This window comes from Archocentrus centrarchus, chromosome 4 (genome assembly GCF_007364275.1).
Source record: "Archocentrus centrarchus isolate MPI-CPG fArcCen1 chromosome 4, fArcCen1, whole genome shotgun sequence".
Lineage (NCBI taxonomy): Eukaryota > Metazoa > Chordata > Actinopteri > Cichliformes > Cichlidae > Archocentrus > Archocentrus centrarchus.
The window spans coordinates 31,053,162-31,070,858 of NC_044349.1; the positions used below are offsets into that span (position 1 = coordinate 31,053,162).

Sequence of the window (17,697 nt, forward strand, 5' to 3'; positions counted from 1 at the left end):
AGAATTTCAATTTTACTTGAATTTAGAAGCAGGAAATTAGAGGTCATCCAGGCCTTAATGTCTTTAAGACATTCCTGCAGTTTAACTAATTGATGTGCGTCATCTGGCTTCATTGATAGGTAAAGCTGAGTATCATCTGCATAACAATGAAAATTGATGCAATGCTTTCTAATAATACTGCCTAAGGGAAGCATGTATAATGTAAATAGAATTGGTCCTAGCACAGAACCCTGTGGAACTCCATAATTAACCTTAGTGTGTGAAGAAGACTCCCCATTTACATGAACAAATTGGAGTCTATGAGATAAATATGATTCAAACCACTGCAGCGCAGTACCTTTAATACCTATAGTATGCTCTAATCTCTGTAATAAGATGTTATGGTCAACAGTATCAAAAGCTGTACTGAGGTCCAACAGGACAAGAACAGAGATGAGTTGGAGGAAGTAACTATTGAAGTTAACTCCGAAAGATCAACTGAAGCGAAAGAGTCTAAACAAATACCAGCAGTGCTGAAAGCAGCCGAACATGAAGATAAATCTTTGAGATGGTTATGAATAATTGTCTGAAAATGGTGTGGTGTCTACACTCCATCCACAGGGGTTTTTGCATGCAACAACTTATATGGTCAATACTACTCTGACTACAACTGGAAACTGGAGGGGTTGTCTGCAACAAGAGATGTTGTTCCTTTCCTTCAGATTACAGATTACATAGATGGCTACTCAAACATTCCATCTCTTTCTGATGAGCTGCTGTTGCACTGCTTCGGTTTACATGTACCCATTGGTGAAAAGGTTGTGAAGGTAAAATTTTCTGATGCTTTCAAACCCATTACACAAATTTAGCCACATTCGATGAAATGTGGCTAAATTTAGAACCTTGGCTCATTTCATCCTTTCATTCCAGTTCCAACCTGCTTTTCTGAATTTTCAGTCATCTGCTCGATTAGGCCTTCCCCAAACCGCAGCCTCTGGCTCAGCTTGTTGCTTCATTATCAATAAACACTCAGCTTTGGGGCTGGGAGACACACCCCAAATACTCCCCTTCCAGTTATACAGCTATAAATGCCCACTTGTTTTCGTTCTCTGCCCCTCCCTCCCCTTTTTTTCTGGTTGTCAACCTCCTTTCAAGGTATCCAGGGATCTGCCAGGCTCGGGAGCTGCCGATCCTTGATGAGGCCTTCCTTGAACCACAACCTCTGGCCTAGTTTCTTGCTTCGTTTGGGGTTGGGGGTCCTTGCTAGTGAAATACTGCTTAAGAAACAGTTTGAGAAACAGTATTTTAATAGGAAATCTGTTACAAAAAAGTAAGGGAAAGGAAAAAAGAAGTTAATATTGATATTGATATTAATATTAATATTAATATTGATATTGAATAAGTCTTAAAATGGCTTCATAGTTGTGTTACAACTCCCAGTCTAAATTTAATGTGTTGAAACCTGCAGATACCCTGCATTATTTTGCAATTACATAGTTTGTATGTTTGTTGACTTCCATAAATCTTTATTGTGATAATACCCAGGTACCTTTTTTGTTGTAGCATCATCTCTGGCTTTCGCTATATTGTGTGAGCGCACGTGCATTCGTTTGTGTGTATTTGAATAAATGTTTGGCATTGACTGTTGTAAAGACAAATAAATTCTTTGTGTTTTTGCCTGTGACTGTCCCTAATACTGTATTTGGGGGATTTATGCAGTACTTTTTTGTGTATAAATACAATAAAAATGAATAATGAACATCATTACTAACATCAACTGTCATTCCTATTGTTGCATTTACTGTAATAGGTGCAGCAGTGCATGATGATGCTCTAGAATCATTTACAGCTGATATATTCTTTTGCTCTCTATAAATTCATCTGCACTACAGTATAGACAAAGGTATTGGGCCAAGTCTCTTAATTGCTGATTTCAGGCATTTTCGGTCTCATTGCCACAGGTGTATAAAATCATGCACCTAGACATGCAGTCTGCCTTTCCATACATTTGTGGAAGAGTGGGTCATTCTAAAGAGCTCACTGAATTGGAGCATGGTACAGTAACAGGATGCCACCATTGCAACAGGTCAGTGATATTTTAGCCCTCTTAGATATTCAACAGTCAGCTGTAAGTGGTATTATTGAGGCATGCCACGTAAAGCTACAGAGTGAGGTCACAGAGTGCTGAGGTGCATATAAGTCACCAATGCACTGCTGACTCAGTGACTGCAGAGTTCCAAACCTCCTCTGGCACTAAAATCGGCATAAAAACATCTGATTGTTGGGGTCCTTCCCTTATACAATATACTCTTACCAATATAAAAAATATATATAAATTGAACTGAATTGTAATTTAAAATGAAAAAAGAAAAGAGGAAACCATGGAAAATTATGGTAGGAAAGAGGCCAGGAACAGTTCAAACACTGTTTTCAGCAAGATCATTTTTAATTTGCTAAACTTGAAATCTTACTCAGTATAGTGTATAATGTCCTCATTATACACTATATTGGCAAAAGTATTTGCTCACCCATTAAAATCACTGAATTCAGGTGTTTATACACCTTTATACACAGGTGTATACACAAACTAAGCACATGGGCATGCAGACTGCTTCTGCAAACATCAGTAAAAGAATGAGTCGCTCTCAGGAGCTCAGTGAATCCCAGCTGGTACTGTTATAGGATGTCGCCTGTACAACAAGTTTATTCATGAAATTTTCTCACTACTAAATATTCCACAGTCAACTGTTAGTGGTATTATTATAAAGCAGAAGTGACCAAGTAAAATCACAGGGTGGGGTCAGTGGACACTGACGTACATAGGGTGCAGAGGTCACCAACTTTCTGCAGCGCTCCAAACTTCATGTGGCCTTCAGATTAGCTCAAGAACAGTGCGTAGAATGGGTTTCCATGGCATGAGGTGGGGTTGATCTTCAGGAGTTGGGCTCGGCCCCTTAGTTCCAGTAAAAGGAACTCTTAATGCTTCTACATACCAAGACATTTTGGACAATTTCACGCTCCCAACTTTGTGGGAACAGTCTGGGGATGGCCCCTTCCTGTTCCAACATGACTGCACACCAGTGCACAAAGGAAAGAACTCAACCTGACAGAACACATTTGTGATGAATTAGAGTGGAGACTCTGTCCAGTGTCAGTGTCTGACCTCACAAATGCGTTTCTGGAAGAATGGTCAAAAATTCCCATAAACACACTCCTAAACCTTGTGGAAAGCCTTCCCAGAACAGTTGAAGCTGTTATAGATGCAAAGGGTTTGAAGGGTTTTGTTTTTTTTTCCAAACATCAGATTTAATCAGATATTCTGTATATGCAATTTTTATGTCATACTGACTATTGAAATGAAAGCTAATGTAGATAATCCATAAATATAGCTGCCCAAGTAAGTGCCTGGATGTATTTTAATCTTGCTATTCAGTAACAGAACTTGAACTTTCTATAGGTTCCTCTAGTTAGTTTTCTTCTTTTATTTACTTACTTTATTAGTCACAATAATATATGTGTACTTTAACAGTGCCAGAGCTGACAGGCAGGGAGGGACAAATTAGCACAAAAAAAGGCAAAGCAACAAAGAAGAAATTTAAAAAAAGAGGAGCAGGGGGAAAATATGAGAAAAGGACAAAGCACAACAGGTCACCAAATGATGCATCTGTAAAAGATTTATAAAAAACAAAAAACAGGCTTTGAGTGCTTAGAGTAGAAAAGCACTATATAAGAACCAGTTCATTTAATTCAGTTCAATTTTATTTATAAAGCGCCAAATCACAACAGTCACCTCAAGGTGCTTTATATTGTGAGGTAAAGACCCTACAATAATACAGAGAAAACCCAACAGTCAAAACGACCCCCTATGAGCAGCACTTGATGACAGTGGGAAGGAAAAACTCCCTTTTAACAGGAAAAAAACCTCCAGCAGAACCAGGCTCAGGGAGGGGCGTCATCTGCCACATCCTTTGAGTCATTTTTACATGCATCACCAGAACCAAGGGTTCCCAACGTACCAAGTTCCACTTTAGCCTCTTAATACATGTCATTACATTTCATATGGGCTTTTTTGGTTAGCTACAGCCAAGTCATGTCCTCCTGCTCACCTCTCAGTCTGATATGAAGAACAGGATACAGTAAGATTTATTTATTACAGAACTGCTCATTTGAACATCATTTTTTCATGGAGGAACATTGATAACACACAAGATGTGGAGCAAATTTTGAGAGAAGCTATTTGTGCTTCTTTAAGTTCTTTTTTCCTAACTCGCAGCTGCTGTTGCAAACTGGATACACAGAACAAGAAGCAGCTGAATCCCACTGAAAGTGCTGAGCAAAGAAGCACAAACATCTTTGTGACTTTACACATAGACCAACAGTTCCTGACAGCAGGTTGCCTGGTGGTGACTTCAGCCCATCTCAGGAACTTCTGGGGGGGGCTGCAGGCCCCAAACCACTCTGCTCCAGCTCTGCTATCACTGACATGTGCTTGAATTCTGCAGGGTGGTGGTTAAATAGCTCCACCAATCGGTAAGTCTCCTGCCTCTGGGTGCCATAGAAGAGCTGCACCTGATTAGCCAAGCACTGAGCCTGGTGGACACTCTGTGGAGATGAAAGACAGATGGTGAGTCTTTAAATAGGCATCATCAGACTCAGACTCTGCTGTAATGTCATTCAGACTATAATACTAATAATGTGATAATGTTTTTTATTATAATAATAATAATAATATTATAATGACATTATTATTATTATTATTATGACATTACATTATATAAATAATAATATGTGCTCACATCACATATAATGTTAATTATATGTTACTAATAATGTTCATAATATGAATGAAGGTCTTGGTGTATGTAGTAGGTCAAACATAGAATTAGAATAATAAATTAAATAGAATTTAAATATATAAAATAAATAAACTAGAATAAGTAAAATAGAATAAGAATACACTAAACTAAAACTAATACAGGTATAGTGTGTGTGTGTATCGTGTGTGATACACTATAACTGCTGCATGTATGTTTGAATTCATTCATTCTGTGGACTCACTATGAACTTGAGATCCAGCTCTGCTGTCATCAGCACGATGCCCTTCTCCTCCTTCAGGTCTGGGTAGTGGTGGATGATCAGCTGACTGGGAGCATTCTCGCCCAGCGTCTGGACACATACACCATCAGGTGACATCATTTTACCATGCGAATACTCACAAAACTCATTCATACCTATAAAAATATACATAAAAAACTTTATGTATATTATGTCTATAGATTCTGAAGATATGATTACACACACTTGCAATCAAGTCCAGACCTGCTACATACAGATATAAGCGACAACCCCAATTCCAAAGAAGTTGGGGTGCTGTGGAAATTAACTGAAAATGCACTTTAAGCTTATATTCATTCTTAAAAAATCCTGGACAAGCCATTTCCAAACTGCAGCAAAACAGACATGAACTTTAATATGAGAAACTAAAAGAATCAAATTCAGCTAGCTGATGAAACAGAGTCTGCTAGTGTTTTATTTCCTGATATGAACAAGCTATGAAAGCAGAAATCCCAGAAGCATGTCAAGATGGTGTGAGTGTGAAGCACTTTACCTGGACATTGATTAGGGAGGTGAAGTGGAGCTCGTGCTGGGACCACTGACCCACAAAGAACTCGTAACCCTCCTTCTGAGGCAAAGCGTAAAGAAACTGAGATAAAGGAAACAGAGAGGAAGGTCACTAAGGCGATGACTTTGAAAAATTAAAAGAAAACAAAAAATTAGACCGTCTGAAAACAGGATAACAGCATCATGGAAGTCTTAATGATGGGATTAGTGAATAATCACAGGAAGGATGATTTGAAATCTTGCATTTTGCAGCCAATCAGCTTTGTTACTGCTTATGAAGCTCCTGCAGCAGTGAGCTTACCATCGGGCAGGACTTCGATCTGCTGAAAATCATCTCATAGGTCTGTGTCTGCAAATGTAAGGGAAGAGAGGCTATTAGATCGTTACCAGGTGGGATCCAGTGTGAACACTGCATATCACTGTTTAATATATCAAAATGTTTCTGCAATGGCATCATGTCAATCATAAATCTTTAGCCTATGAGCATGTGTCACATCACGTGTTTAAAAACATCTTTCCACCAAAGCTCACTGAAATAAAACAGATTTTCTCTATCTATACTAAAAAGCTAACAGACCAAAAAAAAACAAACAAACAAAAAAAAAACAAGGACACCAAACATGATCGTTATTTTGTTAATTAGATCCAAAAAGAAAATAAAGGAAATAAAAATATAACAAGTGTTAAGCTCACTGGGATGACGGCGCTGATCGTATCCTTGGTGGAATAATACTTCATCCAGAGCTGTGAGAAAAACAGGAAGTGAGAAAACACACACACACAAGTTTCAAAAGGTTTCTGTAAAGTGAATGTGAGGCTGATGTGCACAGACCAATACTCACACACTCACCTCTGCAATCTCCTCGCCTGTCTTGTCCCCGATCATCTCCAAGTTGAGGATGGAGCCCAAAGTCTAAAGAAAACACATCAAAGTCTGAAACAGACGCACCAGACTGGAAAAAGTGACTCTGCAATTCCTTTAGTTACTATCCGGGCCGTTAGCTGCAGTCACTCGGAACTTGCAAGGAAGACACCAATTTATCTGCAAACACCTGTAAGCTGCTTGCCAAGTGGTGCATGTGTTCAAAAAAAACAAAAACAAAAAAAACAACTCTTTTACTTGATCTCAATGAAAATGTGCACAAGTTCAAGGAAAGGTGGGAAGAAAGATTCATCAGGACTTAGAAAAAAGAATATGAGTGCCCTGAGAATCCAAACGACCTTACACGACTCTCCTCAGAGTGACGCTGGATGTCTGCTGAAGGTTCAGATGCTGGTTTGTGCTGCTCTTGGTAAAATGCTTGTTATTACTGAAGTGAACTGGCTGGGTCTTTGTATGTGAATTATATTGCACTCTTAGTAGATCACGCTGCAGCTGTGGCATCACAATAATGTATAAATTTATACAAGCTCTGTAAGATCTTAATCTTAGAGCGCTTGTATAAATTTATGTTTATGCAACACCTGCACAAGAAGCAGATTTTCTTGCAGCAGTGTGATGATCAGAGTTCAGGTGTGCGTTTAACAGCCTGTCGTTGAAAAGTCAGTTCATCAGGTTATGGCAGGACATGGAAAATGCTATTTTAATGAACATTTATATGATTTTTTGCACTTCATCAGTTTTGTTGGTAATTTTTTATGACTGCCCCACGTTATGAAGTATGGCACGCATTTTTTCCTCTCCTTTCATAAAAGGATGGTCTCAGTGTATCCTATGCTAAAGGAGGTAATAAAGGAAGCACCGAAACTGAAGCATGCACTGCAAACTGCAAACAGAGGCCATTCACCTTCAAAGTAAAAGCTGCACCTTTTGAAATGAGTTGGTTGTAGCAGTGAGGAACCACTTTTACTTTGAAGGTGAGCATTCTCAGTTTCTGGTTTGTGTCGCACTTATTTAAGTTTTATTGGTCCTCAGCGAATGTTTTCAGAGTCGTCGCTGTCTTCCATGCAAACTACGGGCAAATACAGCGATCTGTTAGTGAACAAAGCAATCACAGGAAGGTTTTTGGTCCAGCACCCTCTTTGCGACTCATTTCACCCAGCAGCCACTTGCTAGCCGGTTAGGGAATGCACATTTTTCCCTACAGACTGGAGGTTGCCAGGGTTTCCCAACCTAGGCCCGTGTGACTGAGCCCTAAACTGCTCCTCTCTTCAGCTCACCTTGTTCTTAGTAAAACCTCCTGATGTTCCGTCACCAGCTGCCATCTTGTCCCTTTTTTCCAGCTGCAAAGATTCCCACAGAAAAAAAAAAGATAGAGAAATTTAAATTCTCTAACTTCAACCAGGGCATCCCAGTGCAACCTGATGCCAGTTATTTCACAACTAAATCACAATTCCACAAATACAAACATCCGAATAAAAGTGGTTTCTAACAAGTGGGACTTTTTAGAAACTCTGTTTTGTTTCTATTATCTTGGGCCTTCATTTTGGTCAGTTCTGAGCCCAGCTGATACTCCACCTCCTGCTCCATAAATCTGACGAACTCCGCCTGCTTTGAGTGTCCGAGCATTTCCTTCTTGGCTTCATGCCGCTTTTCCATTCGGGCCTCGTACTCCTGCGGTTTAGCACTATAAAAGATTTGGGCAAAGTTAGTGTAAACTCAAGAAAACAAATACATTTTTTTTTAAATTATCAGCTTGATCACAATTCTACCATGAGTGTATCATTATCATTTCATCAGTTATCATCATCTCTGGGAACTTTTGTTGAAAACATCACATTAAAAACAACTGATCAACCAGTCAAAGGTAACAGTTAAGACTGGTTGTAGCCATACTCACATATTCTATTTTTACTGCAGGATTTCTCTGCAGTTCCACATATTTCTGCATTCGCAATGAGCTATCCCCCCCAGCATACCCTGTCTGAGTGCATATATACAAATGTTAGTGTATATATTTTGTTAATTACTTTACTACTCATTTTATCTTAGTGTATATTTGGAGTATATTTTGATAATATTCTGTAAAGTATTCCATTTACATCTTTCATCTTCGTGCTATTGTGTATTGGTAGTCGTCAAAGCATTTCACTGCTAGTTGTACCTGGTATCACTATGTATGTGACAGACTGATTTGATGCCAAAGGGTTGTAGTTTTAAGAATGATGAATTAAGAATTCCATAATTAATAATTAATATCAATAAATGATGTAAGCAGAATTTTGCAGTAGCGTGCCACAGTTTTGAAGAGTTGCTGCGTGTCCGTCAGCGTTGAGGTGAAATTGTGAACCACTGAATTCTATTTAAAAACCTGTGACTTTGTAACGGGGTTTCGGACTCGTCGCTGGTCTCTGACCTGCGCAGCTTCTGGATCTTCTCCTGGTACTTGCTGTAGTACGGATTCTCCTCCAGCTCAGGCTCCTTCCGCACTGAAAACGCTCGGAACTGGACCGGGACCAGCCCGGGAATCAGCGTCCTGATGCCAGTGGCCCTGACCGCTAACATCCCCCGGTACAAACACGACATTTGCACCATAGCGGCCGCCATCTTTTCATCGTTCCCGTTCCACATATATAATGCTCCGGCGGAGAGCTGGGTTTATACATTATTGGTTCCGCTGAAACACCAGCGATTACAGATGAAGTACTGAATTATTTCAATATGTTTGTGCTTTGACTATCTATTTTAAACCACAATAATAAAGTCATATTTTGTAGTAATATAATATAACAATTTCCTTATTGCAATAAAAATGGATAAAATATATAAAACTAAATATGAAGGTGTATAAAAATAAAATCAAAATGTCCAAATAAAATAAAATTAAGTGAAAATAAATGACAAAAATCAATACTTTACAATACATAATTCTTTAAAATGCAACTTCAAATATATAAGAGTTTAACAATAAGCAAGATAAGATAAAGACATGCAGGTTTCTGTATTGTCTGTGACAATCCAGACAATCATTAATAAATATATGAGTAAGAAATATGTAAAAATGTAAATACATTAAATATACAGACACAAATCTTGTTAAGCCTGCAGTGCTGTGATTACAGCCATTCTCCTAAAAACTGGAGGATTTTTCTCGTTATTTCTACGTGTATCAAACATCAGACGTGAACGACGAGCAGCTTTAAATCTGAGGCATTTGGTTGAGTTTTGTTCTGTCACGCTGTGACCTGTAGAGGTCACTGTTTACTTTCAATAAAACCTTCAATGTTTTCACCGCGCATCCAAACAGCCTCCTAACATTAAAGCCGTGACTTACTGAGGACTATCAGCTACCAGATACTCACTTACAGCTCAGACTCTCATCTTTGCCTCATACCGTCACCCTCTTAAAATAACTTAAAATCATGTTTTCCGGTTTTTCAGAAAAGACAAAAAATTGAACAAAACACTGAAAATATGATGATTTAGGCAAAAATAAAACTTTCATTAAAAAATTACGCCATTATAGAGGGTGACAGCATTTATGTGTGTGTGTGTGCGTGTGTGTGCGCGCACTGAAAGACATGCTGGCTGTATATTGAATGAGATGTGTGTTTCCCTGATGACTGTCTGAGTGCTTTTGTGTTTACGTTCCACAGCCAATCATTGTTCAATCACTAATCAATAAACAAAGCAGTTGGGAGCAGTTCATGGTGCATCTGGGCCTCAGCAGATGATTATGGTGTGTGTGTGATTATGTGTGCATTTGCAGCAGCTGCTGCATAATAGAAAACACTGTTAAGAATGTGAGCTGATTCCAAATCAGAGATGATGAATTTTGAAGGATGTTTTGGCTGCAGGACAAGTTTCTGTTGACTGACCCAACAGCAGCACTGTTGAACTTATTTTAGGGGCAAAATGCATGATGTGTCACAGCACGCTGAAAAAAATTATAATAAAAATTTAAAAATCAGCATATCTATTCAGTACTGGAAGAAGTGAACTTAGCATATACCACTGGTGTGCCGTGGCTTTACAGAAAGGCACGAAGCAGAGACAATCATCACCACCGCATTCAAAAGAAGAAAAATGAATTTTCTCCTCTGTTTACCACACCAACAAACCAAAGCTGATGAGATTAAAATACATTTCATGACTTTTTGTTGTCTTTCATTTTTTTATTTATGATGACAGCTTCATGCGTCTTGCTGCACTCTGCATGGAAGTCTTCACCTAAAGAACTGTACAATGTTTTAATTAAATCAGAAAAACAGGCCTGCACCGTGATTATAAAAAGTATATTAAAATGTATTAATAACAACAAATCAACAGAATGAAATAGTTAACTGTTAATATCTACAGTGGGATTAAAAATATTACCAACCATCCATCATTAATGCTTTCTGATGTGCTGAAGTTATTAAAAGTTTCCTCATATTAAACTCTAACTCCTCTACATCATACATGTTGGCCAAGGTGATTAGTAAGAGAAAACATCTGTTAAGATAATAAATCACAGTGTTTTTTTTAATAACCTGTCCTGTCTTCCAGCTTTTGGAATCAGAATCATGATCTGAATGCACTGCAGTGCCACATTTGATTTTCCAAGGTGAGCTTATAAACTCTATAGGCTCCTCCTGTTATTATTTTTCTTTTTTTAATTTATGTATTCATTTTTATTATTATTCACTTGTGTACATGTGCAATACAGCAATATTAGGGCTGACAGGCAGGAAGAGGAAAAAAAAGACAGTGAGAAAAGGAAAAAGGCATCAAGTGCTGCACCTGTAAGAAAACACACACAACAACAGCACCTGAAAAAACAAAACAAAACAAAAAGTAAAATCAAAACCAAAAAATATGGGTGTAAAGCCGCAACAGCACTCCCCAGGAACCAAAGGCAGACAGAGAAAGACCCAGGAGAATCAGACTGTCCACAGCCCCCCCAGGAGCACTGAAGAGCCAAGGCCACACATCCAGGTGGCAACTGTGTGTGGACCACAGAAGAGGAAGGAGGGAGGCCCTAGATGGACCCTCCTAGCCAAAGGGCACGAGAACCAGAGGCAAGCCCACCCTGCCAGAGGCCAGCAGTTCCAGCATGAATTGAGAACAGGGCCCCAGGCACCCGAGAACCACCCTACACCCAGGGAGGGGTAACCCCCACCCTCCATGACCATGTCCTATAGGGCCACAGCTAAACAAGCCCCAGACCCAGGCCCAGCTGTACACTCACTCACTCACTCACTCACTCACTCACTCACTCACTCACTCACTCACTCACTCACTCACTCACTCACTCACACAAGGACACACAAAGGCCCCACCTATTAAGTGTAGGCAAACGGGCACCGCCACAGAGCCAGGAGCAACCCCAGAATGCAGCCAACCCAGCCTCTGAACCACCAGCTCACCCCCACCCTGGGCAGGGCGCAGGAAACAGGGGTGTAGGAAGACCCGCCCGCTCTTCTGCTTGGTTACTTGTTCTGTTTTCACACATATCTGCCGGATACAACAATGTGCAAACTGTAACTGATCTCAGAGCAGTGAAAGCAGAGCCAGGAGAAGCTTGTCTAGCATGCTGGTCCCATATCAGTTTCCCATCAAAGACCAGAGGTTTATCCACAATGTGCATGCACAAACAACCAGAAAAAGCTGCTGAACTCTCAGTTGGCCCAACCCCAGCCTTTGTTAATGGAACATGGACCCACCCACGAAAATGACAGAAACTACTGATTCCAATGGCTCGTAGTCAAGCAGAGTCAAGTTAGCTTCCAGTGAAAATAGCCAACTGTGGCCATAAGGTGTTAATAGAATGTATGCAAAGAGGCAACGTGAGACACTTTATGGGACAAAACATTGTTTGCGATGTAAGTAAAGCTATCTGTTTGACTTTGGCGTGTTTAAAGAAATGTTTTTTTTTGTTTGTTATTTTTAATTTCACTGAGCAAGCACTGTTTGCTACTGGTATGTACTAATTACACATAAGAACTTTTTTTGCTTTATTCATCCAACTGCAACTCAGATGGTGTTAAACTGTGAGGAACAAATACAAAACAAATATAAAAATATAAAGCAAAAAGATAAGCAGGGTTAGGTGCACATATAGGTTTTATTGCTCCCTGTTTAAGGACCACACTGTTATTCAAAGGCCTTTAAAACAGAGTAAAAAAGGAGTTCTTAAAGAAACTTCAGTCTTGACTTAATTTTTTAGGTCTGTGAATAAATATCTTCATTTTGTCTGCTGTCAGACACAGAGAGCAGCACTTCCTCCTTTCTCACTGACCTGCTGCTCTCCTCCTCCTCCTCCTCCTCCTCTCTTGCTCTCTTTGTTATGGGGGTCCTGCATGGAAGATGTATATTTTATGTGCGGCTCTGGAGGCTTTTACCATTAATTATAGAGAAACACTAAGCTCTCCATTTGCCGGACAGATGTTATTTTTTACTTAAGGAGAGAAAGGGGACTGTTCCATAATTCAGAGGTAATCCCGCTCACCAGAGAACAAATAAATAAATGAATAAAGAAAGAAAGAAAAAGCAAAAACCACAAACATTTGGTACACTGCTCCTGCGTGCTCAGACATGTCACACAGCAGCATGCACAGATTTCTTCCGCGGTGTTCCACCTTTAAGTGCCTTCTGTGTAATAAATATGGAACAGCTGCTCTATCATTTCATTTTTTATTCAACCTCCCAAAGTATTTCACAAAATCACAAAATCAAATGCACGCACGCACGCACACGCACACGCACACACACACACACACACCTACACACACACACACACACACACACACACACACACACACACACACACACACACACACACACACACACACACACACACACACAAAATGCAACACTCTTAAGCTTCTGAACAATGGGGGGTGTAAAAATCTCCAAGTTGAATTATTTGGTCTAAATTCAGAGGAGAAAAATAATAATAATAATAATAATACCAGCTACCATAGGGCGAGAGTCGGGGTACACCCTGAACAGGTCGCCAGCCTTTCACAGGGCCAACATCTTTTAAAAAATGTTGTTTTTTTTGGTTTGAGCCATGACAGAATCTTCATAAGAAACGGGATTATCTGATCTCTTTTTTCACTCCCGGAACAAAACAGACTGAGCAGAGAAGCAAAAGCTTTGCAATATCACTGATAAAGTTTACAAAAATATAACTGATTGCTTTAATCACATTTTAAATAACGGCATTTTTGAAAATTCCATAAAAATTTGTACAGAGTTTTATCTGGTGGCTGGTCAAACACACAGGGGAGACATTTTACTGAACTTCTGCCTTCAATATTTCCATCATTAGTATTTATTTTGTAACATTTTATGACTGTATTAATGGGTTAACTGAAAAATGCAAATGACATGAATGATGCCAGTGTTTAAAATCTAAAGGACCTCATTTCCAGCAGCTCGTGAGGGGCTTGGTCTTTACAAAATACATTCTTAATAAACTGCAGCTATATAACAGTCAGTTAGTTAATGTAAAAATGTAATAATAGAGTTTTTATTTTACAGCAAAATACCATTTCCTCATTACAAATGGTAAATGGACAGGTTCTTATATAATGCTTGTGTTTCATACCTGCAGATTTGCAGGTGACCTGCTCTCCCTCCTGAACCACGGCCACCCCCACAATCAAACAAGACATGAAAAACAAAAGTGCATCTGAATTTTTTTTAATTGCATAGATAAAATCAAATAAAAACAATAATTTTGCAAAAATTAAATATGCAGTCTTTTGAAAAAGCATCTTAAATAGACTACATATATCAATAAATTGGAGATAAAAGGACATAAAGAGTTGAAAGGTGTGTTCAGATATTTAAGATCATGATTTTTTTTCCTCCAATAAATGCTCTCTGAAAACTTCAGACATTTGAATCACATAAATGCAAGTTTACTCCTCAATATTGCATTTAGTATCTCAGTGAAGCTGCTGAATTTTAAATGTTAATCTGATTAAGATTCTTTTTTTTTTAAGGATGTGATTGTGTTCCTTCTTTTATACACAGTTTCATAAAATTGGGATCTCCACTAAAAAGAAACCTTCACTGGATATGTGAGACAGAACCTCATTTTGCAGATTCACCCCAGGATACATCACAGTTTCAGTATTTTCCCCTGGAACCAACCACTACACCAAAGATGAAAGCAGCACATGTGAATCAATTAACTAAGAAAATAAATGGTGGCAATGCAGAAAATAAACACTTTTAGACTCAGGGCTAAATTGTAGAAGAGTAATTTACCATCACTCTTTACAGGTCATATTAGCTCCCCACTTCTGAGGCTGCACTCTTCCACTGTTCATCCCCTCATTCACTGAAATGTGTTGAGCAGTTGCCTGATAATAACGATAATACTGTTATGCTCCTGTTTGACAGGGAGGTGATGAGATGGAGGATAGTTGATATTCTGATCCAGCTGTCCAAGTTTCTGATTGATTTGTGATCGTTTAATCCCCACAGATATGAAGTACAACTCCTGCTTTTAGCGCTTTTACTCAATCGGTAATCCAGGCTTAAAAATTTTGCACAAGAAGTGGGCAGTATTACTGTTTGACGGAAAGATGCAGAAACATTAAGAAGTCTTTGAATGCATCACTATGTGTGACCTCTGCAGAAGTCTGAAAAACTACACTGAACATGTGATCTTGTTACTCAGTCAGACTTTCCTGTACGTGCGGAGATGGAAATGAAATTTAGGGGCACCAAAAAAAAAGTGGTCAGCAAAATGCATGATTATTTTTTTCCCCATATATTATTAAAAATGATCCAGCTGCACATTATATTTGTGATAAGTTCATGTACACTCTCAGGCGTCGGGCTGAGTGCACAACGTGTGCGATGAGGTTTCATTTCAAGCCTTGGGGTTTTCAGGGTCTTGGGACCACTCACTTACCCTCCCTCTGGAAAGCTGAAATCGCACCCCTGGGCCGGGGGATGACCCTTATCCACACCTCCTGCACACACACACACACACACACACACACACACACACACACACACACACACACGGTTAAGCACTCTCTCACATACACACTCTGTGAAAATGGGTTGGACTTGGCGATGGAATCCCATGGTTTTAGAGAGGGATCCCATTAAAAGTGCATGAGTGTGTCTGTCTAGGAATCAAGACACCCGCTCTGCTGCTGCTCAGCCGATAGCTCTGTACCTGTATGTGTGTGTGTGTGTTATTTATTCATGTACACAGTTATTAGAGCATCTCGAGGCAGGCATCACTCAGTTGTGCTGGTTGTAACGAGAATGTAACAACAGCTGTTTTATCTCTGGGTTTGGGGTCTTCATGAGATCATTACCTTCACCTCTGACCTCTGCAAGCATGCAGTCTGCACAACCTTAAGTCACATCCAAGGACAGGAAACAATATACTCACTCTTGGAGGTGAGGAGCTTAGCACCCGAGTTTCATGTTGAATTTTTATAGCACTGACTGATTTTCAGAGAACCGGAGACACGGGAGGACAGTTTGAAAAAGATGTGGGAATTAAAGGAAAAAAGAAAAAAGATTTTAATGGTGCAACATTTAAGTTAAGTCGAGCCTCTGTTTTGTTTCTATGTTGCAACTGTCCGTCACTTACCTATCTAAGCTAGATACACACTCTCCATTTACTCTGCTCTGAAAGTGAAACATAAAAGACAAAGTAATTACACTCTGAAATGTCATGATGGGCATCCAGTGAAGTGAAGCTGAGAAGTAATATGTGTAAGAAAATTGCAAACAAAAAAACAAACAAAAAAACACAAACAAAATATTAATTATATAAATTATACAAACAAACGAATCTGGAAAAAAAAAATTCAGCAGCATAAAGTCATGAGCAAACAAGCAAGCAGATAAAGATAAAGAAGAAAACGATAAAGAAAGCTTTCCTTCTTCAAAAATGATGCAAACATTACTTTTTTGCATGCAGACATCATAAACTTGTCGTTTATTACCTGCATCCACATTAGCGATACAATGCACATAAGTTTCTTTTCTATTCCCTGCTCCGATTGCCTTTCAATCCCACCTTTGCAGCAGTTTTGCAGCTCATGCGAATCAAATAACAGACACGTAAACAAGCACAAACCAAACCAAAGTCATGCTCACATTCCTGGTTCGTTTGTCTCCTTCAAATACTTACTCTGTCCTCTCTCCGTGCCTTCACACGGAGCGCTGCGATGATGTTCGGAAGAGCGCCGACAGCACAGGCAACATTGCGGCGGGCTGCTGCGCTTCCAACCAGCAGGCGGCGCTGCTCGCACATTAACCCGGAGCAGCTCCGAGGCCACAGAAGAGGCCAAAGACGAGCAGCCGGTCCAGATAATAGACCCGACAGGAGAGGTCACAGAGGATGCGAAAACAGACCAAACACCAAGCTCAGTTCCACACCTTCTGGTTATTATAAAGGAAATGAACTTTCGAGCTTCTACTAAAATGTTTTTCACTTTTTATTAAGGAAAGAAGAGGATTCTTTCCTTTCCTTTCTTGTTCTCCTTCTTCATTTCATTTTTTTCCTCCTTTCATCTGTCCTTTTGTCACATCTGTGTTTTCCGTCTCCTTTCTCTGCTCATCTCATCTTCTTTTTCTAACCTTGTATCAAATGTCCTTGTTCCTTCCTCTCCTTCATTCTTCACCTCACTGCCTTTCATCCTGTTTCTTTTCCTCTTTTCCTTAAGTTCCTTCTCTGGATCCCCTCTTGGCCCTTCTTTTCCCTTTCATTTACTCTCATCTTCTTCTTGTCCTTTTCGCTCATAATTCGTCCCACCTTTAGTCACCTCTTTCTTCTTCACCTATACTTGTTTATCTCCTCAGTATATTGTCCTCCCTCCCTTTTTATTATAAATACCTGCTTTCCTTTTCTATTTTTGTTAAAGCTTTGTTTTTCCTCCTCTCCTCTCCTCTCCTCTCCTCTCCTCTCCTCTCCTCTCCTCTCCTCTCCTCTCCTCTCCTCTCCTCTCCTCTCCTCTCCTCTCCTCTCCTCTCCTCTCCTTCGTCCTGGCTGAGCTCCAAGGACGGATGGAGGGGGGAGCATGTGGAGCACACTCAGTGGCGCTGACAGCTGTCACTTTGGCTGGTGCAATTGCAGATGGGCTAACCTGAAATGAACAGGGACAGGCCTGTAGCTGAGTGCGTCACTGACCGCCTCCTTCCTCCTCCTCCTCCTCCTCCTCCTCCTCCTCCTCCTCCTCCTCCTCCTC

General features: G+C 39.7%; 1 protein-coding gene across 2 annotated transcripts; it reads right to left on the bottom strand.

The window, feature by feature from the left end:
• Positions 1–3,804: 3,804 nt before the first annotated feature.
• Positions 3,805–9,112, bottom strand: atpaf1 (ATP synthase mitochondrial F1 complex assembly factor 1). 2 transcript variants are annotated; one of them, XR_004019906.1, is made up of 10 exons: positions 8,898–9,112; positions 8,060–8,168; positions 7,762–7,824; positions 6,452–6,514; positions 6,295–6,345; positions 5,903–5,950; positions 5,588–5,683; positions 5,038–5,145; positions 4,338–4,581; positions 3,805–4,221 (listed from the first exon to the last, which is right to left on the bottom strand). XR_004019906.1 is itself a non-coding variant. In XM_030728356.1 (9 exons), exons 1-9 carry the CDS (start codon positions 9,110–9,112, stop codon positions 4,399–4,401), a joined length of 936 nt encoding a protein of 311 aa, XP_030584216.1. In that variant the 3' UTR covers positions 3,805–4,398. The 2 variants fall into 2 exon arrangements, 1 of the variants encoding a protein (XP_030584216.1); XM_030728356.1 differs by having other exon boundaries at positions 3,805–4,581.
• Between the last annotated feature and the right edge of the window lie 8,585 nt (positions 9,113–17,697).

Coding starts and splice junctions, on each gene's coding strand:
- atpaf1 (XM_030728356.1), bottom strand. CDS start 9,112: ATGTGGAACGGGAACGATGAAAAGATGGCGGCCGCTATGGTGCAAATG. Junction 6,346..6,451: donor CAGGCGAGGAGATTGCAGAG/GTGAGTGTGTGA, acceptor TTTTTCTCACAG/CTCTGGATGAAGTATTATTC. Junction 5,951..6,294: donor CGATCAGCGCCGTCATCCCA/GTGAGCTTAACA, acceptor TTACATTTGCAG/ACACAGACCTATGAGATGAT.